General features: G+C 38.7%; 3 protein-coding genes and 1 pseudogene across 3 annotated transcripts; 2 read left to right on the top strand and 2 right to left on the bottom strand.

The window, feature by feature from the left end:
* Nucleotides 1-974: 974 nt before the first annotated feature.
* LOC121760291 (SHUGOSHIN 2-like) lies at nucleotides 975-4531 on the top strand. The gene is made up of 13 exons (XM_042155947.1): nucleotides 975-1174; nucleotides 1610-1752; nucleotides 1835-1872; nucleotides 1990-2098; nucleotides 2182-2205; nucleotides 2319-2387; nucleotides 2608-2695; nucleotides 2788-2836; nucleotides 2931-3071; nucleotides 3166-3297; nucleotides 3410-3556; nucleotides 3655-3873; nucleotides 3971-4531. Exons 1-13 carry the CDS (start codon nucleotides 1111-1113, stop codon nucleotides 4287-4289), a joined length of 1542 nt encoding a protein of 513 aa, XP_042011881.1. The 5' UTR covers nucleotides 975-1110; the 3' UTR covers nucleotides 4290-4531.
* Nucleotides 4532-4618: 87 nt separating this feature from the next.
* Nucleotides 4619-5495, top strand: LOC121761727 (annotated as a pseudogene).
* A 5142-nt stretch (nucleotides 5496-10637) lies between these two features.
* Nucleotides 10638-13812, bottom strand: LOC121761246 (receptor-like protein 31). Its single transcript, XM_042156878.1, has 2 exons — nucleotides 10963-13812; nucleotides 10638-10882 (listed from the first exon to the last, which is right to left on the bottom strand). The coding sequence occupies exon 1, from the start codon at nucleotides 13763-13765 to the stop codon at nucleotides 10991-10993; it is 2775 nt and encodes a 924-aa protein (XP_042012812.1). The 5' UTR covers nucleotides 13766-13812; the 3' UTR covers nucleotides 10638-10882; nucleotides 10963-10990.
* Nucleotides 13813-20068: 6256 nt separating this feature from the next.
* Nucleotides 20069-23228, bottom strand: LOC121761247 (receptor-like protein 54). Its single transcript, XM_042156880.1, has 2 exons — nucleotides 20384-23228; nucleotides 20069-20305 (listed from the first exon to the last, which is right to left on the bottom strand). Exon 1 carries the CDS (start codon nucleotides 23022-23024, stop codon nucleotides 20412-20414), a length of 2613 nt encoding a protein of 870 aa, XP_042012814.1. The 5' UTR covers nucleotides 23025-23228; the 3' UTR covers nucleotides 20069-20305; nucleotides 20384-20411.
* Nucleotides 23229-24829: the final 1601 nt, after the last annotated feature.

The following is a 24829-nucleotide window of genomic DNA, read 5'->3' as shown; positions in this document are numbered from 1 at the left end:
TCAAGCTTAATTGTGACTCAAGGAGTGCTTGTTGTTATTCTAAAAACTAGTGATATATTTATTCAATCATTTTTACAATCTACATACTATGTTGAATGTAAAAATACAATTTGAATTTTATCCAAAGTAGTTTATTTATAATCCTAACAGTGACATTATATGGGTTACTTTGGGGCTTTGAGATTTTGATTATATTAATCACATATTTTTAGCCCAAATAAGTAAACAAAGGCCCAATACATTTAACATACATGGCAAAGTCCATATCAGCATATGGTTCACAATTGATTATTTAATTTTTTTATAGTATAGTATATAAAAAATAATACTAGTTTAAGATAGGTAATTATATTAGAGTGCTTGAAAATATAGTTGAAATCAACCTAATCCAATTGGCAAACAATTCTTATACACTTGATTGGAGTTAATAAAATATCAAACATATAAATGAACAGAATACGTTGTCATTGCTAAATATTTTACTGCTAATGATCACCAAATATTTTTAGTACTTTCTTTGATATTTTTGTGTAATATTGTCACGTCCCTTTAATTTTTTTCCAAATTAATATGAAATTTTTTAATATTTTCATGATTTTTATGTTCGGACCCATTTTAGTAGTGCCTCTTTTAATAATAGTCCATTTTTGCAATTATAGTAAGTTCATAAAAATAACAATTTTTCATTTTAAACACGAGTGAAAATATATGACCCTCAATATATTTTTCACTTTTTCCTATCATTTGTGATTTTTTTTAGTAATTTGAAACACTGCATTTATTGATATATAATTCACTTCATAGGAGTGAATTTTTTTTTGGACGAAGAGAGAGGGTTCATTTACTTATTACAGAAAATATAGGGACTAAAATGGAAATTAATGGAGTAAAAAAATTTTCAAATCGAATTAGGCTCGGGATTTGCTTCGGATTACGGTTCGTCTCCTTCACTTTATTTCTATTTTCCCTCCCTCATTTCAAATCCAAACACACCACCACCGCACCCACCAAATCGGAGTGAGAGATGGAGAGCGATGGCTAATTTGACCTAAGCCGCTGTGTAGATAGATAGAGAAAGCTGCGTATCCAGAGATTCAGGAGGCAACAACGATGTCGGAGAAGGAGGGGTTTCCGAATCTCAACCTGCTGAATGCAGCTCCAATTGGATGTAATAGTGAGTTTCATATCAATTCTGCTTCTGAACTTAGGGTTTCTTGTTGATTATGTGTTAGTTGTTCAATTCCATAAGATTCCACTCGCGAAAATATGAATTTCCTTTTTTTTTTGCGAAGAAAAGGCGTAATTTTTTTTGAATTATGCATCTTCGTAATTCTAGGTTTGCTTCATCCTTTTGAGATGGACAGCTTGTTATAATGCAGCTAACAAATTCAATTCCAGTTTGTCCTCTGATGCTGAATGCTGAAGCTATTGATGTTTGCTTTAAATTGAAAACGGGAGTTTTCGCTTTTGATTCAGAAGTTGAATTAGGATTTTGTCTCCTTTTTAATTTGGGATTTATGGGGATAGTATGTCTCTATAAGAAGCTAGCTAGCTAGTTTTTAGTAGTGGAGATTGCTTATTTGCATTCGAAATCCATGCTTAATTCTAGATAAAGTCGAGGAGGCAGCTAGGCCGTGCCCTCAGATTTTGGCCAGGCGAAAACTGGCTGACATTAGCAACCTGCCACAGAATTGGAAGTCACAGCCAATACCTACGACTATTACTAAAGAGTATGTTGAACAGCTCCGGAAGGTAAAGTTCAGTGGTGGGTCTTATCATCGTGTTGGTATATATGGCCTTGTTGTTTGGTTCTTGATTGTGATTCTTGCTTCAGGAAAACGTGGCTTTGGCGATGATGTTGGCGCAGAGAAAGTATCCTCTTTTGATTTGCATTAGTTTGTGTTCTTTTTGTTGTATAGTTTTTGCTCTGCTGCAGATTGTTAGCTTCTGATGGAACTGTGAAATTCCTTGACATTCTTTTTGATAAAGCAAAATAATTGAACAGAGTGGAATTGAGCTAGAAAAACTGAGGTCGAATTTTATTAAAATGAGGGATCAGAATCAACAACTAGCTCTGTCACACACCCTCTTGCTTGCGGTTTGTGCCTTCTTGTGTTCTCCAAGTTTGGTTGATTTTGTATGCATTTGGTTAACCTTTTCATTTATTTGCTAAATTTTCAGGAACTAAATTCACGTAAAGATAGGGTAAGTTGAATGATGACTCATGAGTATCTCTTTTGGAATCATGGGTATGATTCCATCTATAACCTGTGCTGCTATGCTAGCTAATACGTTTCTTAATGCCCCTATATTCCCAGTTGAAACAATTGCAACATGAGCTTGGATGCAAAAATGGTTCGCTTCAAGCAAGGAATTCCAAACTTGAGGTCTGTGTGACTCAACCTGCTACAAGCACAATTCTCACAAAATGTTTGACATGCGAAGGCTGAAGTTGTTAAATCTCGTTCCTTGAAAAATTTATTTATGGTCCTTCTATTGTTCTCATGTTGACCACATGAAGTGCTTTGCAGTTGTTAAATCTTGTTCCTTGAACCTTTTTCTTTTTAAAGTTTTGACTTTTAATATGGCTGTTTCAATCTTCAAAAGGAGAATGTGATTAAGGAAGACGAGCCCTCAAAAGAAGGCGAAGATCATAAAAAGCCTCGTAATGCCAAAAAGAGAACACGTTCACTCTGTGAGTATCAGTGGGAGTAATTCTGTCTATTTAGTATTTATGGACTCTCAGACGGATAACTCAAGCCTTTTTTTCCTTTGGATTACTCACAGGTTTGGGCTCGTCTGAAGAATCGCAGTCCAAGGATGATGCTGGAAATAGGTAATCTATTACCCAAATAATGGCTCATAGTATAGTACTAGTACTTTTGCTTAATGAATTTCGTTGGCTGACCTCTCGTGGACTTTCATGCCAGACTCCCAGTGAGGAGGCACTCCTCTAGGTTTGAGGTTTTCAAACCAGATGACGATAGTGTGTCTGAGATGTATGATCCCAAAATTCCCAAATGTTCGCTTCCTGATGCATCGGTTAACAATGAAGAGCATGTTGCTAATAGGTGATAATTTGCTATGCAACCTAAATTCTTTCTCGAATCTCAATATTCAGTGAGATTTTCTGTCGACTGACATCTCGTGTATTTCTGTGGCCAGACCCTCTGGGAGGAGGCAATCCGCTAGGTTTAAGTCCGCCACACCGTCTCCAATTCCTGATGAAACCGTCCAGGAGAATGGCTCATCTATTGCTGAAATGTCGGTTATAAATGAAGGCCATGCCGTACAAAGGTGATATATTTTTGTTACGTACGAGAGTGATAAGAAAATCATAGACCATTCCTTTTCAAAATCATTTCCATGAGATTTTCATCGACTGATTTCTTGACTTCTTCCATGCCAGACCCTCTGTGAGGAGGCAATCCACTCGGTTAAAGGCCGTCACACCGTGTCCAATTCCTGATGAAACAGTCCACGAGATTTCGGTTGAGACAGTCCATGAGACTTCTGTTGAAACTTCGGTTATAACTGAAGGCAATGATATGAAGAGGTGATAATTTGTAGTGTTACATATCAGTGAAAATAATCATATACTATTCTCTTATAAAATCATTTCATCAAATGATTTATTGACTACCTCCATTCCAGACCTTCTGTGAGGAGGCAATCCACTAGGTTAAAGGCCGTCACACAGTGTCCAATTCCTGATGAAACAGTCCACGAGACTGCGGTTGAAACAGTCCACGAGACTGCGGTTGAAACAGTCCACGAGACTGCGGTTGAAACAGTCCACGAGACTTCTGTTGAAACAGTCCATGAGACTTCTGTTGAAACTTCGGTTATAACTGAAGGCCATGCTATACAAAGGTGATAATTTGTATATTACATATCAGTGAAAAAAACCATACACTATTCTCGTACTAAATCATTTAATCGATTGTTTTCTTGTCTACTACCATGGCAGAACCTCAGTAAGGAAGCAATCCATTAGGTCTAGGACCAAAATACCAAAACAGGCAGATGATCCGTCTGAGATGGACTGTACCATATCTACCAACTGCACGTCTCTTGATGAGCCCGTCCCACCTGTCACAGACAGTGGCTCCACTTCTGCAGACACACCCGTTGAGAATGAAAACGACGGAAGCTGTTCTTCTGGTTGGGGCTGTGATTCACAAGGGTCTAGAAAACCATCTTTAGGCAGGCCATCACGCGTGGCTACAAGAAAGGTTCAAACCTACAGGGAGAGATCTTTGAAAGATAAAATGCGTAGACCGGTGTGAGCAAACTATGTTTGTAGGTAAGACTTTGTTGTTGTCGTCGTCGTCCATATATTGTTCACTTTTTGAATATTAGATTCTTCTAACTCCTACTGTAAAATTAGGCAAGAGATGCTTCTTTTAGTATGATTATGGCATGGAAAAATTAGATTGATTATGTTACAGACCTATCCATGTGAACTCTTTTATGTAGCCTATTACCCAAACGCCTTTGTTGGTCATGATGATTAGTGTGATTTAATTTATACAGATTTGGTACACCAGAAGCAAGATCCAATACCCTTAAACGTGCAATACACAATTATCAACCTCAATTATTTAGGGCTCATGCCAATAACTTGTCTTCCATCAATCTTGACTTAAAATTAGTTCTTCTCTACATATTTGAAAAGCTTTCTCCTTTAATCTAATTTGCCTTTTAATAGGAAACAAATAGATATAGGCTTTAATCACCTTCCTTCCCTTCACGGTGATGGTGGCGGTGGGGAAGGAGGCAAATGGAGGCTGAGGAGGAAGTGGCGGCGCCGGTGGCATGTAATGACCGGTCGCCGGTTGCCAAAGGCAAGCGCACCAAGAGACAGAGAAGAGACCTCATTCGCTTAGCCCCAGCTTCTCCGTCGCGGTGGACAGCCCGACCACCGCGGAGGAGGACGCTGCCCGATGCCTAATCCACCTCTCCCGCGGCCATTTCCTTCACGGCGAAAATTCAAACGAAAATTTCAAACAAAACAACCTCCACCCTCAATTCACCGACGGTGGCACGTACACATGTAAGACGTGTGATCGCGTTTTCGCGTCGTCCCAAGCCCTCGGAGGCCATCGGACAAGCCACACGAAGCCGAAAAACGACAAGAAATCAGCGTCGTTCCACGACTCCGGCATCGATGACTTTCTTTTGTCGAAGAAAAAAATCCCACCTCTCTCCCTGCACACCGCTGCCGGCGACGGTGGAGGGAGGCGGATTTCGTCGCCGAGGGTCCACGAGTGCTCGTATTGTGGGGCGGAGTTCGCCTCCGGTCCGGCCCTCGGCGGGCACATGAGGCGGCACCGGGCCGGGACGACAAGCCCGCTACCGGAGCCGAAAAGGCCGAGGAACGGGCTAGCGCTGGACCTCAACTTTCCAGCGCTGGAAGATGAGAGCCAGCGGTTCAAATACGAATTGAAATACGAGGAGGTTCAATTATTTTTGACACATTGATCATCCAAATGCAAAACTAATTCGATAATCAATTCTTCTAAATTTTTACTTACACTTTCAACCGTGAAATATGAATGCTTTTTTGTTGATTCTTTTACTTCTAAAATCTAAATTGAGTTACTTATTGTTGTAATATATTGCTTCTTCCTAGGCTATTAGGCAATAGTCATAACAATGTTAATATTTGCGAAATGAAAATTGAATTTATTTGAATTGTTTTTTGTTTATTGCTTATATTGAATATGATTATACCTTGTGGAATAAGACTTTAACATCATTTTTATATAAAATTCTGAAATAGGGTACACAGACAAAGAGGCATAAATTTGCTTTGGAAAAGCAAGTGATTAGTTTTGACTTGCTAATTTCGTCCTCAAACAATATGCACTTTGGATTTGACACAAATTTTAATACAAAATTGGTAAAGTAAGAGATAAGTAGAGAAAAAAAACTAATTAAAGTATCGTGAGTGGAGAATGGAAGCATTGCATGGACACGAAAGATACTTTGAGAAGATAGAAGAGGTTGCTGAGAAGATATTATATGAGAGAGGAAGGAGAAAAAGACATGAAAGAAGAGTAAGAAGAAGAAGAGAAGAGATCAAGAGAAGAAGAGAAGAGAGGAGGAATGGGCTTAGGAGACTTCATCACTAAAGTATAATAGTGTGGTGTGAACTTTTCTTTTTGCTATGTTTGTCTCTTTTTGTGTGCTCCAAATTTCTATATATGATAATGTTTTTGTAATACTCCATACCATTTTATTAAGATCGAAACAATTTGATTTTGTGTGTGTCAATTTGGAGTTTTTATAAATGAAAAACAAAACATAATCAAAGCTAAAATAATGATCTATGTCCAATACCCCTACATTTGGCGAGTTGGCTTGATTTTGGGCTGGGCCGGGCCGGGCCATATCTTTGTAATTTGTGGGCCGATCCATCCTAACTTGATAAATTATTTGGTTGTCTGATACGGTCCCCCGATAACACCTCCGGTGCTGGAGGATACCGCAAGTCAGGAGCAGGAGACAGAGCCCGAGGCAACTCCAGCGATGAGCGTCCGTGAGAAGGGAGAATCAGCGCCGATGAGAACATTGAGACCGCGAGACAAGTTGAAGCCGCCTAGCAAATTCCAGAAGTAGAGGAGCGAAAGTTTTATTTAGTTTAGTTATTTCAGTTTTTCTCTTTTTTGAATATTTTAGTTTATGTTGAACTCTATTTAAATTATTGTTGAGTCCGGCCATAATTATAAGCCCCGTTCGGGTTTTCTTTGCAGAGCTTTCCCGAATGCCTAAGTTAGGTCGAACCGCCCTAGAGTCCTTAGTCTTAAATAGGGTATTTCTTTGACCAATGAGGATTATGAATGAAATATTTTCCCTAAACCTAACTTGTGCAACAAACTTCTTTTCGTCTCTTTTGCAGCCAAGCGGAAAACGTCCGCAGATCAGCAAATTCGTGATCAAAACTTCGAACTTGTCGAGGAATTGATCATTGTTACTCCGCGAGAAGATTGATAACCGGTTCGTTGCGGAGCACGTCCGTAACATCGTCTCATGGGCTTGGAATAAGACTTATTTTGGATTGGGTTCAATTATTCTTTTGTTAAATAAATATATGAATCATTATTTTTCTTCTTCTCAGAATTTTTTTTACTCAAAAGAATACAAACATTTCAATTTTGAATTAAAAATATCTAGTTGAATATTTTAGTATGATGAGTGGGCTTAATTTTGGGATCGGGCCGAGCCATGTCTGAGGTTTCACAAGAATGAGGCACATGGATCCGACCTAAATTGATAAATGATGTGGTGGTGTCATGGGCTTTAGGATAAGCCTTTATTTTGGATTGGGCTTAATTGTGGTTTATACACCTCTGAGTTGGGCCATGCCCATATTTGCTAAAGGATTAAACCATTTATCCCTTTGTTGATAGTCAAATTTCTTTCTTTCTTTGCGCAGAATTGATCTCTTCTGCTCTAATTTGACAATGCTAATCTTGCTGAGCTATTGAGGAACATCACAAGTGTGCCATTAGAGCATCCACAATAGCGCCTAGCGCACCGCCTAGCCGAGCGCCGGCGCTAGGCGGTGCGCTAGGCGATCTATTGCAACCGCCTAGCGGATTTCGCGATAAAAAATCGCCTAGCGCTTGGCGGTTCCGCGGCGCTAGGCGGTGCGCTAGGCGCTATTGCAGCGTCCGGATCGCCTAGCGCGAATTTTTATTTTTTATTTTTTTTTTCCGAAACACTATATATACGCGACTTGCCTGTCATTTTCATTCGCACCACTTGTATTAACGAGTACTCTCTCTATCTAAATTTCTATACAAGATCAACAACGGTAAATGGATCTCAACAACGAGCCTACTTCAGGGAGTAGCGCGTCTCAAACTCCCCCGGTCCTCGTGGGAGGTGGATGGAGTCAGATGCCCCCATACTACAACATGTACCCGTGGCAGCAGATGATGCCCGGGATGGCAGCGGGGGGGAGTCCGCCGGGGGCGTTTCCGGCGATGTCGGGGTGGGCACCCAGTGTCCAGATGCAGGGGTGGGCACCCGGCATGCAGATGATGCCCGGGGGGTACCGGCGACGCAGGGGACGCCCGCGACACAGGGGACGCCGGGGGACGTCTATCGCCCCAGTATTGATTTTTCGACTGGTTCGTCGCACACATCGACGCCAACGGAGGCTGCGCCTCCGGCCCAGTTTGACACTTTCTCCTTCGATGAGTTGGGGTTAGATCTTTCCGGTGTTCCGGATGCTCCCGTTCAAACGGGGGGTAAAGAGCGGGGTCGGGGCGCCCCAAAGAAGAAAGGCAAGGGGAAAAGGGTCGGCGAGTCCTCGCAGCCGGGTGAGGACGACAGCTCGGTACGGAGGAGGTGGACGGACGCGGAGAACGTCGCGCTGTCCAAGGCGTGGGTGAGTGTTTGCGACGATCCTCTCGTTTCGAACAACCAGAGGATCGTCAACTTGTGGAACAAGATAGCAGCAGCCTACTAGAGGTTTTGCTCGGAGGGGAGGCCACACAATGGGGAGGATAGCCGGAAGGCGTGGGACCGAATCAGGGTTGCGGTCTCCCAATTTTCGGGCTTGTACACCAACGCCCTCCGCATGATGAGCAGTGGGCAAACTGAGGACGACTGCAGGAGGATAGCGGAGAAAGTCTTCCCCCTGAATGGGGTGTACAAGGACTTCACCTACTGGAACTGCTATCTTGTGCTGAACGACTCCGAGAAGTTCAGGGTAGGTGTCGACTCTAGCTGGCCGAAGAAGCAACGGCTGAACTATTCCGGTGATTTCAGCGGCAGTAGCTGTGGTTCCCACGACCTCCCTGAGACGGCCCAGGAGGTCCCGACCCCTCGTTCGTTTGCTCGCCATACTCGCTCGGTTGGGCATAGGCGGGCTCAACGGGAGGCGAGGGGGGTCACCGGGGGTTCACAGGAGGTCCAGTCGGCATCCCCTCTTGGCCAATCCACAGCGGATCTCAAATTCTTCGCGCGTCAACAAACGCGCGCTCAGATGGTCAAGACGATGGCCGAATGGCGGGCGGCGGTGGACCCCGTGGAGAAGAGTTTGCTTCAAACATTGCTCCTGAGCATGCAGGAGGATTTGGAGGCGGCACGGAGGGAAGCTGCCGGGAGTAGAGGCGACGGCGACGGAGGCGGAGGCGATGGTGGCGACAGCGACCTCCGTCGACGACGGCGACGAGTGAATTATTGTACTTTTTTTTAATTATTGTACTTTTTTTTTAATTATTGTCCTTTTTTTTAATTATTGTAATATTTTTAAATTATTGTACTTTTTAAATTTTTAATAGTATTATTAATGTTTCCCGTATATGTCTCGTAAATTAAATTCCGTATATTGTGTGATTGTTAATTATGTCATTTTATATAATTGTTATTAGTGATGTGGCTATTGATGTGGCTGGGCTATTTATGATGTGGCTAGGCTATGGCTGTGCTATTTATGATGTGGCAGGAGGATTTTTAGTGCTGATGATGTGGCAGTGGCTAGGCTATGGCTGGGCTATTGCTGGGCTATTGCTATTTTGGATGCCTCATAAAAGTAAGCCTCTCTTCTTATGCTTTTTTCAACTTGGCTGTAGAGTAATTTGAAGCACTAGGGTTCTGGAATTCGATTTCAAGTTAATTGATATCATTTGTGTGATCCATGATAGCTTCCTTTCATAGTCTGTATACATATGGAGTAAAGGCAATTCATCAAAAGAGCATCGTGAAGTCGGTGTGATTGATGATTGCAAGAGGCGATCTTGGGGTGGAGGATATTGTATTTATTTTATTGGGATAAAAATAGAATACATATATTTAAAGCATCCACAATAGTACGTGGATAAGCAATAGCCAAGCCATAGCTCAGTCACAAACTCCTCTGCCACATCAGCATCACTAAATTCCTCCTGCCACATCGGCAGGACAAGCAACTGGACAACCATAGTCTTGCCACATCATCAACATTAAAAACAAATAATTAAACAATCACACAAAATACGGAATTAAATTTACGACGCATATACGAGAAAATTCAATAATAACATTAAAATTTTAAAAAGTACATTAACTAAAAAAACACACTTCATTAAAATTAAAATAACTTTACAACATCGTCATTAATGAGTTTGTCCCACATCGAAGTGTAACATAAAACATTCAAGGATGTCTCTATAAAAGAGAAACAACCAAGAATGAGTTTGTCCCACATCGAAAGTGGAACATAAAACATTCAAGGATGTCTCTGTAAAAGAGAAACAACCAAGAATGATTTTGTCCCACATCGAAAGTGGAACATAAAACATTCAAGGATGTCTCTATAAAAGAGAAACAACCAAGAATGAGTTTGTCCTACATCGAAAGTGGAACATAAAACATTCACGGATGTGTCTATAAAAGAGAAACAACTGAGAATGAGTTTCATAAAAAAAATATTAAATAAAAAAATTAAAATTTTCACTCGGCGAGCGCCCGAGAATCGGCGTGCGCTCGCCGAAATTCTCACCGATTTGGCGCTCGCCGGCTGCAATAGTTTGGCGAGCGCCAAAAATCGGCGAGCCGGTGCGCTCGCCACTATTGCGGATGCTCTTATACTTATATAATCCTATGCAGTTTGATTATCTTTTATATTCTGGGAAAGAACCGACAAAGAAAATCCAGAATGAAACTTATTAGTATACCCAACAAAGATACATGGTAATTATTGAAAATACCAAGATTAAAGGGTAAACAAGGAAAGCAACTAAACAGAATCTTGGAGAAGATGCAGTCATTGAACTTGAAAGCGAGGTCTGGCAACGGCCCTTGAGAGCGATGGCGGGGGTGACGGATTAGGCGAGCACACGAGTTCAGCCTCTATCTCTCGGCTCGTTGGGGTACTCAAATATCACTGCACTTATTTAGACCAAAACACACAGAGACAACATTAACACACAATGTCAATACCTAGACATGCATAAATAAACTTACCAAACAGAAACAGCTTATGAAGAAAACACTATTGCCTCCTGGCTCGATTCCTGGTTACCATTCTTGCACGCCGTCTTCTCATGTCTATGGCAATGAACATGTCTTCAACAACTTCTTGTATTTTGCCGAAGTATTTCTCTCTGAATCTTCTGCAAAATAGAAGTAGCCACACAATGATCCCTACACCCACAACGTATCCAAGTGCTGCTGATACGTATTCCCACTCAATCTCCCTCTTCTCTTCCACATCTTCATGTTCTCGCGGTGATAGCTCATCGGTATGACTGCAGCTTGTGCTGAGAGGGAAACCACATAGGCCGGGATTTCCTTCAAAGGATTCAGCTGAAAATGTTTGAATTTGACGGCCATTTGGGATCATTCCGACCAGCTTATTATATGACAGGTTCAAGACTTCAAGGAATGTGAGTTCTCCAAGCCCCGTCGGTATTGGCCCTATTAGCTGGTTTCGAGAGAGGTCAAGTGATTCGAGCTTGGTCAAGTTGCCAAATGACCAAGGGATGCTTCCGTTGATGGCATTGTGAGACAAGTTGAGATGATGAAGTGAAGTAAGATCACCAATTGCCTTTGGTATCTCTCCAATGAAATTATTGCAAGAAAAATCAATACTACCAAAGTCTGGACAAATCATTTCTAGTTCCAACTTTATGCCTTTCATGATTAATGTCACTCCAACTTTGTATGATTTTACATAACTCCATTGCATCATTCCCCTCAAACTAGAGAAGTTTATGGATTCTAGATATCCACTGAAATGATTTGAAGATATATCTAGAATTCGAAGCACTGGCCAGGTCATATTACATGTCACTTCACCATGGAATCTGTTGGAGTGCAAAACAAGAACACTCAATGAGGACGATAGCATACATGGGAACATATCGTTGATTTTGTTGTTCCCAACGTCCATGAATTCCAATGACACGCAACTTTTGAGAGATTTTGGGATCTTCCCTTCTAAACTATTATTGTTAAGCGCCAAATATTGTAGCCTACAATCCATAGAAAAAATATCTGGAATGTTGCTGCTGATGTTGTTGTTCCCAATGTCAATGACCTTTAACCGCCGACAATATTCTAGGGACTTTGGGATCTTCCCTTCCATAGTATTATTGTTAAGTAATAAAAATTCTAGCCTACAATCCGAAGGAAAATGATCTGGAATGCTGCTGTTGATCATGTTTTGATTCACATCGAGCCCCCTAATGTTTTCGAGTAGGCAAGGGGGTATGCTGCCACTTAACTTATTTCCAGACAAGCTAAGAAATTCAAGGTGTGTGACATTGCAGAGGAAGGTTGGAATTGGTCCACTTAAATTGTTGTCAGCAAAATCCAAGTACCGGAGTTTAGATTCAAGTGGAATGGGCACTTGTAACTCGCCCGTAAGCTGGTTAGAATCCAAGAATAGGTGCTCAAGAGAAGCAGGAATGTGGTAAGGCTTTTGAAAATCTGTTATAAGATTAGAAGACAGATCCAAATACACAAGTTGTGTTCCCCAAATCCAACTAGGTATTTCCCCCGTGATCCGATTGTCTGATAGTTCCAATCTTTCTATACGCGAACGTTTGATGAAATTCGGAACACTGGACAAGTTACATGAGCCAAGTCTTAACGTTTTCATTTGGAAACGTCCATATGATCTTGAATCGACGTTGCCAACATCTACTGACAAGCTATTCTGAGATAGCCCCAGGTATGTAAGATTGGTCAGGCTTAGCAAGTTGTCTAGTTTAAAAGTGCCATTAAATTGGTTGAGGCGCAGAGTGAGTTCCGACAATGAAGGGAGAGCATAGAGAGAGCGAGGAATGTTACCGGAGAATGAATTCCCCGTGAGATTTAGATGAGCAAGATTGGAAAGACCTTCGAACAACGTAGAAGAAAGTGAGCCGGTCAAGAAATTGAATGCCAAGCTGACATGAATGAGCTTGGTTAGGTTAGCAAAGGTGGATGGAATCGAACCCTTCAAACTGCAGTTACTGAGGCTTAAGACGGTTAAACTTGGAAAATTGGTGAAGAAGTCCGGAACTTGTACTGTTGAAAGATTCGTATAATCTAGTCGAAGAATAGAAAGGGAATGGAGTTGCCAAAACGAGCTTGCTAAAGGGCCGGAAAGATAGCAACTGTGCAAGCTCAGAGCGGTGAGGTTGGGTAAATGTGATGAAACAATGTGGCTCCATTTATTCCTTTCATGAAAGGAGGTAATATTGACACAATCAAGATAGAGCTCTCTAAGCCCTGTTAGATTTCCAACAAGCATTTCTAAATTTGGATACTCAAGACTTAGGAACTCTCTGGGTGTCCAACAATCATAGTTGGAGATATCGAGACTAACCAATCTCTTCAGCGATGCTATTTCAACCGGAACCTGCCCACCAAAACGAGCGCGTGACAAATTCAAGTGCGTCAAATAAGTAAAAGTGCCAATACCTTTTGGAATGGGATCAGTGTAGTTGAAGTCATTGTAGGCAAGGTTAAGCTTCTGCAGATATTTAAACCTGAAGAGACTCGACGAATCCCCAATTCCACCGAAAATGGCCTCACCGTCGAGCTGCAAACTAACGACATAGCCAGAAGCATCACATTCCACACCGTGCCACTTGCAGCACTCGTCACTTTCATTCCATCGCACCAGTTTTGTTGAAAGAGAAGAGTTGAAGATCAACTCATGCTTGAGTTGAAGCAACAAGGTTTCCTGATGGCGAAGGCATTTGTTGTTATGAGAATGAATAGTGAAAATGAAGGACGAAGTTAGTATACAAATGAACCACAACATGTTTGAAAGCATTGTGAAAGAAGATATTGATAATTCTTGTGTACAAATGAAGATTAGGTGCATGTGGCTTTAAATAGGCAATTGCAGTTTACTTGGATATCTTTTTAGGACCACTACTTGGAGAACTTAATAATGAGGGGTTTAACGATTTCAGTTTTATTCACAATTAATTGTAAGTTCTTTTTCTTGTTCTTTATTTTATGTAAATTCCACAAGTAGGCCTAAATGAATTGGACTTGAAGAAAATGATAGAACATCACTGAGTCCGAGTTGACTTGAGGTCCACCTTCTTTAAGTCATAATAGTAATTACTTTAAAAAAAAACAATCCGTAGGTGTTAAATTCTTGCTTAGCAACTTTGAATTGGTCATACTATATTAGTTGTTAATGATACAAAACAATCATTCATTATTCAAACGTGCCACAAGAATGACAGAAACTGAATGAGACAAAAACCCCAGTTTCTTAAATTCAAATTAATAATATCAGAACTGACTGTGAAACAATGAAAATACTCTCTCGGAATCTATGAAACCCTTCTTGATGACTCTATTTCAGAAATCTCGTAAGAGAAGAATTCTCAACGAAAAAAGTGCTCTCTGAACCGAAGTCCCTTAAATATTGTCACATTTTGACCGGGCATGAGTTTTAAGACATGTAACGGAAATTAAATTGAAAAAGTTAGTAGAATATGAGTCATATTTTTATATATTATTTTTATAGTAATAAAATGTGAGTGAGAATGAGTTAGTGAAATAGAGGGTCCACTACAAAAAAATGGTAAAAAGTGAAATGTAACAAATTTTGTGGGACGGATAAAAAATGGAAAAATGTGATAAACTTTCAATGATTGAGGAAGTAAATGAAGTGAAATTATGAAAATTTTGAAGTCCAAAATAATAAGGAAATGATGATGTTGACCTTAAACGTATTAAGACATTTCGACACCGTTGATGTTTTTGACATCATGGCTGATAGAACTGCATCATTTCAGTATTACTATAATTTCCATAAGCACTGTTCGATAATTGAAAACAAAATATTCTATTATTACCGTTATATTTTGTTAGACTAAAAGTTTATCGAGGATTGTAATTTTTAATGAATAGAGAAGAACTCTATAAATTCTTGACTAAACCTATTGTTGGTTTCTCGTGATTACAAGATAACAAAACCGGGCGTAATATAACCCAAAAGAAAGAAAAGGAGAAACTGAACTAAATGAAATTACAACGTAAGAATTCGAAACAAAGAACCGTGAACTAAGTTTAGCCGAGTAGAGGAGGCCTCTTCCCGCAAGACGAGATACGCCCCGGTAGTGCTCTTCGGTTTGGCGTGTCGTCCCCAAAGGTAAAACGGCTACGTCTCTATTGATGCAGCACCGCAATCAGTAGAGCTCCGGCGAACTAGATGGAGGAGAGGGCAGAGCTTCGACAGAAAGACAATGCAGAGAGGGAGAGAGCTTATGATGCAGAGAATGCTTGGAATTGTGTGTACTAATGCAGTGGTATGGCTAGCCTATTTATAGGCCAAGCCACCATGCAGGGTCAACCGAGCCATGAAGGCTCATCATGGCAGATTCGTAACCGACGTCGGTTACGAGCGTGTGGCAGGCGTGTGCCTTTCGCATGTGGAGCGTGTGGATTTCTCACGTGGCAGCTGTGACTGTGCCTCGCTTGACGACGTGTCAAGCCACTTGGATTGCTGACTCGGCGGTGGTCCAAAAAGAATAGTTTGGGCCAAGCCCCAAGCCCAAAGACCACCCAAAGACCAATTGCCAAGGCCCAAGCCCAAGCCCAAGATCGAGATCGAGATCGGGCCCGCGGCCCACGAGCACGGGCTCGGGCGGGGCGGGCTGCGGCGGCGCGCGTGTGTGGGCTTTTTCACCCATCTTGATCCACTATAATTATTAAGTAACATAAAGTCACTTAATTTAAACACATTAAAGATGTATTAATCTTCCAATGTGGGATAATTAACACTAGTTAATTATTCCCTAAGCACATGCTCCAAGCTTTAATTAAAAGCTAATTATGCCCAACTTTAATCCACTATTTCTCACTCACCGGAAATCGGATTTGAGAAAGTGAATATACTACATTTATCTACTTAAAATGTAGAACGACGCTATATCATTTAATTTCACAAAATTAAATGTCTCGTCACATTTATTCTTTGGTCAAAACCATTGATCGGGCATATTTAATCCATGATTTTTACACCTATAAAGTTATATAGCAAATATGAGAATTTCTTGTGGAGTTGGAATTAAACACTTATCAATTGTTATATAAAGATTATATAATATACTATCATTTTCTTTCATAAAAGTCTCTTGTCTTAATTGGAGAAAAACTTTTCAGTGCCGTGTGTTTCACTTGTGTTTTTCCACTAAAAAAAACAAAGAAAATTAGATGACAAGTGATATACGGGTGACTTGGAGTTATGGTTGATGTAAAAGATATAACAATTTAGATTATTTAATCTCAGCTATACATTTGGCAAAATTGTGAACCTTATAAAAATGTTAAATTATAAATATTTTGTAATTAGAAAAATAAAAGAAATGAAAAGTGCATTTAGAAATATTGAGATTATTAAAATTAAAGAAAGATGTGTTTATGGTTCAAAACATCTCACCAATTTAATGATGGTCCTTGTTGAAATGATTAGATATAGAATATGGCACATTCTCGACATCTCTTTGCTTCACACGTTCTAGAGTTTGAAACCACTCGAAACTAACGGCTTTTATTTATTCCAAACGAAAGGTGTATGGCCTTTAAAAACTTGAAAAAAATATATAAATAATTAAATATTAACTGAGGCGAGCTTGTTCACTTGATTTGCTATTAAATATCTTATTTTATTGTAAAATTATTATATAAAAGTGAAATTTATGTTGCACTAATATCTTCTTACTCACATTTCTCCAAACATAGACAATTAATAGGGAAAGAATAAACCCTTGAACCAGTAAACTACTTGCCAAACAAAAACATACTACTACAACTGCATACTAGATACTAGATGGATGTCAGATTTTCTTTTTTAATTTATTCCACAAAAGATGTTATTTTTAAAAAAAAAGTTTTTTCACAATAATCTAAAAATATTCTCTTACCACTTAATATACAAAACATGTACTAAAATCATGTGTCATCATCCAAGTGTGATATCTATTATGAGAAGGAGAGTCCACAAATGAAACATATATAATATCTGTATCCATTTCTTGAAATAACTGGGGATGGACCCCAGCGATTCCTATGAATGAGCTCAAGGGGAGAAGAAACTAATGATTCAGAAGAGCTATAAGGCAATCTATGCGCTTTAGAGATGCAACAGGAATGGCATAAAAGAGTATCATTCATTGAACTGAAAGGGGCATTACAAGATTTTAGAACATTTTTGACAATGTCTAGAGTAGGGTGCCTGATACGTAGAATATCTCTACGAATATCCCCAAATCTCTCTTATTTAGTGTAGTATTAATTTAGCATATCTTTCCATATATTCTTAGTATCTTTATTTCTTATTCCCTAAGTCAGAGTAGTCTTATAAATAGGAGATATTGTATTCTTCTATTTCAATCAAGAAATATGAAATTATCTTTTTAGCTTTTATCGTATTTTATCTTTTTGCAATCCTAAATCTTGGTTTGATCGACGACAAAGCTCCGGCGACTGCCTTTTATCGTGTTAAGGGAACTTCACCCTTAACAGTGCCCCAATCTATTATGCCATAAAGCTAATACAAAGTCAGTACTACTCAATTCGTACATAAAATTTGGAAAGTTACACATTCAGATTTACACATACAAATGCAAATGATTTCTTTTCTCTACTTGACCTTCTTCTCCCTTGTTCTTCACCCACTAGCAATAGCATCAACTACTGAACCAGGTTGCCCTGCCCGATGCGGAAACGTAACGATTCCATATCCATTCGGAGTCGGGTCACGTTGCTCTCTCGGGCCATCGTTCAACATCACTTTCAATACCACCACCACCCCTCCCAAACCCTACCTAAACATCATTAACAAGACTATAGAAGTGGTTGACATAAGCCTTGATGACTGACCCGGCCCAGATCCGGATCCGGTACCCCTACCTGATTTATGGAACTTGCTATAATGTATCTTTAGGTGATTCGAGCATCATTGATTTGTCGGGGGGACCCAATATACGTTGTCGGAAAACAACTGGCTGACCACCATCGGCTGCGATGACTTCGGAGCGACAAGCACAGCCGTATTCCCACGATGCCTGCATAGGCTTTTGTTCAGACACGAGCTCTTATGTCGGCGTTTGCCCTAACAACGGAAACATCAATTTCGTCGTCGGCGTTTGCCAACTGCTATGACATCTTAAAATAAATCCCCATGGAATCTATTGGAGTGCAAAACAAAAACAATCAAGCTCGATGATAGCATGCATGGGAACGTGTCGTTCATCATGTTGTTCCCAACATTCACGTAATTCAACGACTTGCAATGTTGAAGGGACTTTGGGATCTTCCCTTCTAAAGTATTATTGTTAAGATCAAGTAATTATAGCCTACAATCCTTAGAAAAAATATCTGGCTTAGGAGACTTCATCAGTAAATGTTCACTTGTAATCTGGCTTGTGTTTAATTAGCAATGTGTGTTTTTTTCGTGTGCTCCAAACTTCTATACATGATAATGTTTTTGTAATACTTCCTACCATTTTATTAAGATCGAACAATTTGATTTTGTGTGTGTCAATTTAGAGTTTTTATAAATGAAAAACAAAACATAATCAAAGTAAAAATAATGATCTCTGTCCAACACACCCGCACATTTGGATGAGTTGGCTTGATTTTCGGCTGGGTCGGGCCATATCTTTGTGATTTGTGGCCCGATCCCTCCTTACTTGATATATTATTTGGTTGTTCTTATGGGCTTGGATTTGGAATACGCCTTATTTTGGATTGGGTTGAATTATGCTTTTGTTAGTCTACAATAGGAAATAAACACAAAAAGATGAAGCATAATTCAAACAATACAATGTTTGGAGACGGTACCATTATTGATTATCTTACTAAAACATATAATCCCTCATCTTCTATTAAAACAAACCGCACCTTATTCAAAAGACGCCACAAAAAGATAAATATATGAATCATTATTTTTCTTCTTTTCAGAAAAACTCTTTACTCAAAAAAATAAAAATACCAACATTTTAATTTTGAATTAAAAATATCTAGTGATATATTTTAGTCTGATGAGTGGGCTTGATTTTTGGATCGGGCCGAGCCATGTCTGAGGTTTCACAAGATTTAGGCACATGGATCTGGCCCAATTTCCTAAATTGATAAATGGTGTTGTGGTGTCATGGGTTTTTAGATAGGTAAGCCTTTATTTTGGATTGAGTTTAATTGTAGTTAATGTGAAATCATTATTTATATTTTTGCAGAAAAAGTCCATCTCTTCTGCTAAAGGATAACGAACAATCATTTATAGTCAAATTTGTTTCTGTAAAATTGATCTCTTCTGCTCGAATTTGACAATCCTAATCTTGCTGAGCTATTCACTAGTGTGCCATTACAGAAGTAAGTCTTTCTCTTCTTATGCTTTTTTTTTTCAATTTTAGCGATTGGCTGTAGAATAATTTGAAGCACTAGGGTTCTGAAATTTGATTTTAAGTTAATTGCTATCATTTGTGTTATCCATGATTGCTTCCTTTCATAGTCTGTATATATATGGAGTAAAGGCAATTCATCAAAAGAGCACCGTGAAATCGGTGTGTTTGATGATTGCAAGAGGCGATCTTGAGGTGGAGGATGTTGTATTTATTTTATTGGGATAAAAGTTGAATACACCTATATATATATATATAATATATATATATATATATATATATATATATATATATATATATGGTTTTGATCTATGCAAAACTAGATTTAAATACAGAAACGCAGAACAATATCATAATTAGGTCACTTTTAGGTCATAATTAGGTAATTTTTAGGTCATGCTAACAAAGCATGACCTAAAATGATCTTAGCATGACATTAAACCCAAATATTATAATATGACCTAAAATTGCTTAATTATGACCTTCCGTGTTTTTGGTTAATTATTGACCATTAGATCATCTAATCCTAGGGCCAAGATTTGGTCTGCATTTCTGGATTTAAACACATACTTATTTTGATCATCTCCCTATATATATATATATATATATATATATATATATATATATATATATATATATATATATATATATATACTTATCTAATCCTATGCGGTTCGACTCTCTTTATTATTCTGGGAAAGAACCGACAAAGAAAAACCAGAATGAAACTTATTAGTATACCCAAAACAGATACATGGTAATTATTGAAAATACCAAAATTAAAGGGTAAACAAGGAAAGCAACTAAACAGAATCTTGGAGAAGATGCAGTCATTGAACTTGAAAGCGAGGTCTGGCAACGGCCGTTGAGAGCGATGGTGGGGGTGACGGATTAGGCGAGCACACGAGTTCAGCCTCTACCTCTCAGCTCGTTTGGGTACTCAAATATCACTGCACTTATTTAGACCAAAACACAGAGACAACATTAACACACAATGTCAATACCTAGACATGCATAAATAAACTTACCAAACAGAAACAGCTTATGAAGGAAACACTATTGCCTCCTGGCTCGATTCCTGGCTACCATTCTTGCACGACGTCTTCTCATGTCTCTGGCAATGAATATGTCTTCAACAACTTCTTCTATTTTGCCGAAGTATTTCTCTCTGAATCTTCTGCAAAATATAAGTAGCCACACAATGATCCCTACACCCACAACGTATCCAAGTGCAGCTGATACGTATTCCCACTCAATCTCCTTCTTCTCTTCATGTCCTCGTGGCGATAGGCCATTGTCGTTGTCACCGGTAGGACTGCATCTTATGTTGAGAGGCAAACCACACAGGCCTGGATTTCCTTCAAAGGATTCAACAGGAAATGTTTGGATTTGACGGCCATTTGGGATCATTCCGACCAACTTATTGTATGACAGATTCAACACTCCAATGAATGTGAGCTCTCCAAGCTCCATTGGTATTTGGCCTGTTAGTTGGTTTGCAGAGAGGTCGAGTGATTCGAGAACCTTCAACTGGCCAAATGACTTTGGGATGCTCCCATAGAGGGCATTGTGGGATAAGTTGAGATGGAAAAGTAGGTTAAGATCACCAATTGCATTTGGTATCTCTCCATGGAAATTATTGTGAGAAAAATCAATGATAGCAATGTCTTTCCGAATGTGGAGGAGCTCTAAATCTATCCCTTTCATGGTTATATCCACTTGAGATACGTAAGTACCTGTCAAATTGTTTAGCATCATTGCCCCCCTAGTAGAGAAATTTATTGATTCCAGCCTTCCACCAAAATTATTTGAAGATATATCTAGAACTCGAAGCCCTGACCAGCTCTCTTGACACGTCAATTCTCCATGGAATCTGTTGAAGCGTAAAGCAAGAAAACTTAATGTGGATAATAGCATGCATGGGAATGTGTCATTGATGTTGTTGTTCCTGACGTTCATGAAATCCAACGACCTGCATCTTTCGAGGGACTTTGGGATCTTCCCTTCTAAATTGTTATGGCTAAGCTCCAAATAAGTTAGCATACAGTCCATAGAGATAATGTCTGGAATGCTACCGTTGATGTTGTTTTGCGCCACATCAAACACGTTAATGTTTTCAAGTAGGCCAGGGGGTATGCTGCCACTTAGGTTATTGATAGAAAAGTCAAGAGAAAAGAGGCGTGTGGCGTTTAGGAGGGAGGTTGGAATTGATCCACTTAATTTGTTATTAGCCAGATCCAAGGAATTGAGATTAGATTCAGCTGGAATGGGCAGATGCAACTCACCCCTAAGTTGGTTATAGCTCAAGTACAAGAATATCAACGAAGGAGGAATATGGTAAGGCTTTTGAATATCTGTCAAAAGATTAGAAGAGAGGTTCAAAAACTCTAGCTGCGTTCCCCAAATCCAACTAGGTATTTCCCCCGCAATACGATTGCCTGAGAGATCCAATTGCTCCAGATCCGACTTTTTGATGAAATCGGGAAAATTGGACAAGTTACATGAAGCTAGGTCTAACACTTTTAATTGGAGGGATCCATACGAACTTGAATTGACGTCGCCGACATCTACAGACAAGCTGTTGTGAGAGAGACCAAGAGTTGTGAGATTGGCAAGGCTTCGTAAGGTGTCCAGTCGAAAAGTGCCATTAAATTGATTGTATGTAAGATCAAGTACCAACAATGAAGGGAGAGCAAAGAGAGAGTGTGGTATGTTACCAAAGAATGAATTTTGCCTCAAATTTAGAAAAGTAAGATTGGAAAGACCTTTAAACAACGTGGGATAAAGTGTCCCCGATAAGAAATTCTGACCCAAATCGACATGAATCAGCTTTGTTAAGTTAGCAAAGGAGGATGGAATAGAACCCTTCAATTGACAGTCAACAAGAGACAAGATGGCCAGACTTGGAAAATTGGTGAACAAGTCATGGACTGACAGTGTTGAAAGATTATTATAATCCAGTCGAAGAATAGAAAGGGAATGAAGATGCCAAAAGGATTTAGGCAAAGAGCCATTAAGATAACAAAATTCCATGCTCAAAACGGTGAGATTTGGTAAATATGGTGATATATTATGGCTCCATTTTCTCCTTTCATCCGAGGAAGTGATATTGACACCATCAAGATAGAGCTCTCTAAGCTCAGATAGATTTTGGACAATCATCTCCAGATTTTGTTGCTCGAGACTTGGATGATTGCCATATATATCAGAGATATCGAGACTAGCTAGTCTTGTCAATGATAAAATTTCAGAAGGAACCTGACCAACAAAACCAGCATTTGACAAATTCAAGTGTGTCAAATAGGTGAGATTGCCAATACCTTTTGGAATGGGATCATTCAAGTCATTGTAAGCGAGGTTAAGCTTCTGCAGATAATTGAATTTGAAGAGACTCGACGAATCCCCAATTCCACCGTAAATGCCCTCACCATCGAGCTGCAAACTAACGACGTAGCCTGAAGCATCACATTCCACACCGTACCACTTGCAACACTCAGAACTTTCATTCCATCGCACCAGGTTTGTCGAAAGAGAAGAATAGAAGATCAACTCATCCTTGAGTTGAAGCAACAAGATTTCCTGATGGCGAAGACATTTCTTGTTGTAAGAATGAGTAGTGAAAATGAAGGATGAAACTAGTATACAAAGGAGCAACAACTTTGGTAGCATTGTGAAAGAGGATATTGTAAAGATGGATTATATGTGCTACATACATACATATATGGAAATTCCATAAGTAACGTATATGATTTGGATTAGAATATGTGGCCTTAACCAAACCTACACGGAGTTGACTTGTGCTCCTAGTCAAACACTTATTTTTATTAAGACCACAAGTGGACTCATTGAAATTTTGATCAATAATTAAAGGTAGGGCAAAGACTTTGAATAAACTGTACTCCCTCCGTCCCATAAAGATTGTCTCATTTTTCCATTTTCTTTCGTCCCACAAAATTTGTCCCATTTCACTTTTTACTATTTTGGTAGTGGACCTCATATCCCACTAACTCATTCCTACTCACATTCTATTATAAAACTAGTATATAAAAGTAGGACCTACATTCCATTATCTTTTTCAACTCACTTTCATTACATTTCTTAAAACCCGTGTCTGAGACGGAGGGAGTATCCTTTAAATTCAGTGATAGATTAATACTTTTTCTGTTTTTTAAAAATAACAACTTTTAAATTGACGGGAGTTACTGTACAAATAATAAAATAAAAGAGATAATAAGAAAAAATGATTAAAGTATTGTTAGTAGGAAATAAGTTCTATCTTATTAGAGGGAAAAATGTTTTTTTTTTAATTTTAAAAATGCATGATTTTAAAGGATGAATAAAAATGGAAATAATTATTGTTTTTAAACGAGGGAGTATATAATTTCAAATTTTGTCGTTGCACATTATTTTTCGCGTGTTGATTGTGGTGGAAAACTTTTTAGATTTTGTTGAATATTATACATGATTGGCCACAACTATTATTATGGTGACAACCGACAAGTATAAGAAGCCAAGTTTGAATATTCTATAGTTGATTTGAAAGAATTAGATACTAATTTTAAACAATTTCTAACTTAATAAGTGATTGTATAATTGATCAGTTGTAAGAAAATTGAGTAGAAATGAAATTCGAAGAGTATATTTTGGAAATGGCAAATCAAGTCACACTTAGATCATAGTATTATTTTGTAACACAGCATTTCATGTTTAGATTTATTTTTTCATATTTTTCTAAAGATTATTTTAGAAATATTGCACATGATAAAAAAGTAGAATGCGGAATATAATAGTACTACTAAAATACTTTAATGTTTTGCTCATCGTCATATTTATTCTAGCGTAGGATTTAATATAATTAGTTATTAGTATATGACTCGTTTACTATTTTGGATATGACTCGTTTACTATTTTGGTAATTAGTTATCTTTATTTACATTAACGACAATATAAGGATGCCTATTGGACTACTCCTCAATTGTATCTCAATTTTCTTGGGCTCAGGCCCAACAAAAACAAAAAAGCCTACAAATTAAATTCAATAATTACTAAAATTTGTTTAGTAGTAGTATTTCTTAATGTAGATTATTTTTTTTAATTGCAACACTGAACTTAAAAATTGCATAATGGAGGACTCAGAGACTGATAATATTTTTCAATATACTCCCTCCGTCCCATAAAGATTGTCTCATTTTTCCATTTCCGTCCATCTACAAAATTGATCTTATTTCACTTTTACTATTTTTTATAGTGGACCCCATATTGCATTAACTCATTCCTACTCCTATTTTATTATAAAATTAATATATAAAAGTAGGACTCATATTCCACTAACTTCTTCAACTCACTTTTCATTAAATTTCTTAAAACTCGTGCCCGGTCAAAATGTGACAATCTTTATGGGACAGAGGCAGCATTATTAACCAATAAAATCATCATTGTTTTTAATTTCAAAGTCTTTGTCGGTTTATCTGAAC

The sequence above is a fragment of the Salvia splendens genome, chromosome 13 (genome assembly GCF_004379255.2).
Source record: "Salvia splendens isolate huo1 chromosome 13, SspV2, whole genome shotgun sequence".
Taxonomy (NCBI): domain Eukaryota; kingdom Viridiplantae; phylum Streptophyta; class Magnoliopsida; order Lamiales; family Lamiaceae; genus Salvia; species Salvia splendens.
Note: the sequence above shows the minus strand (reverse complement) of the source record. Positions and strands in the feature narration are given on the sequence as shown.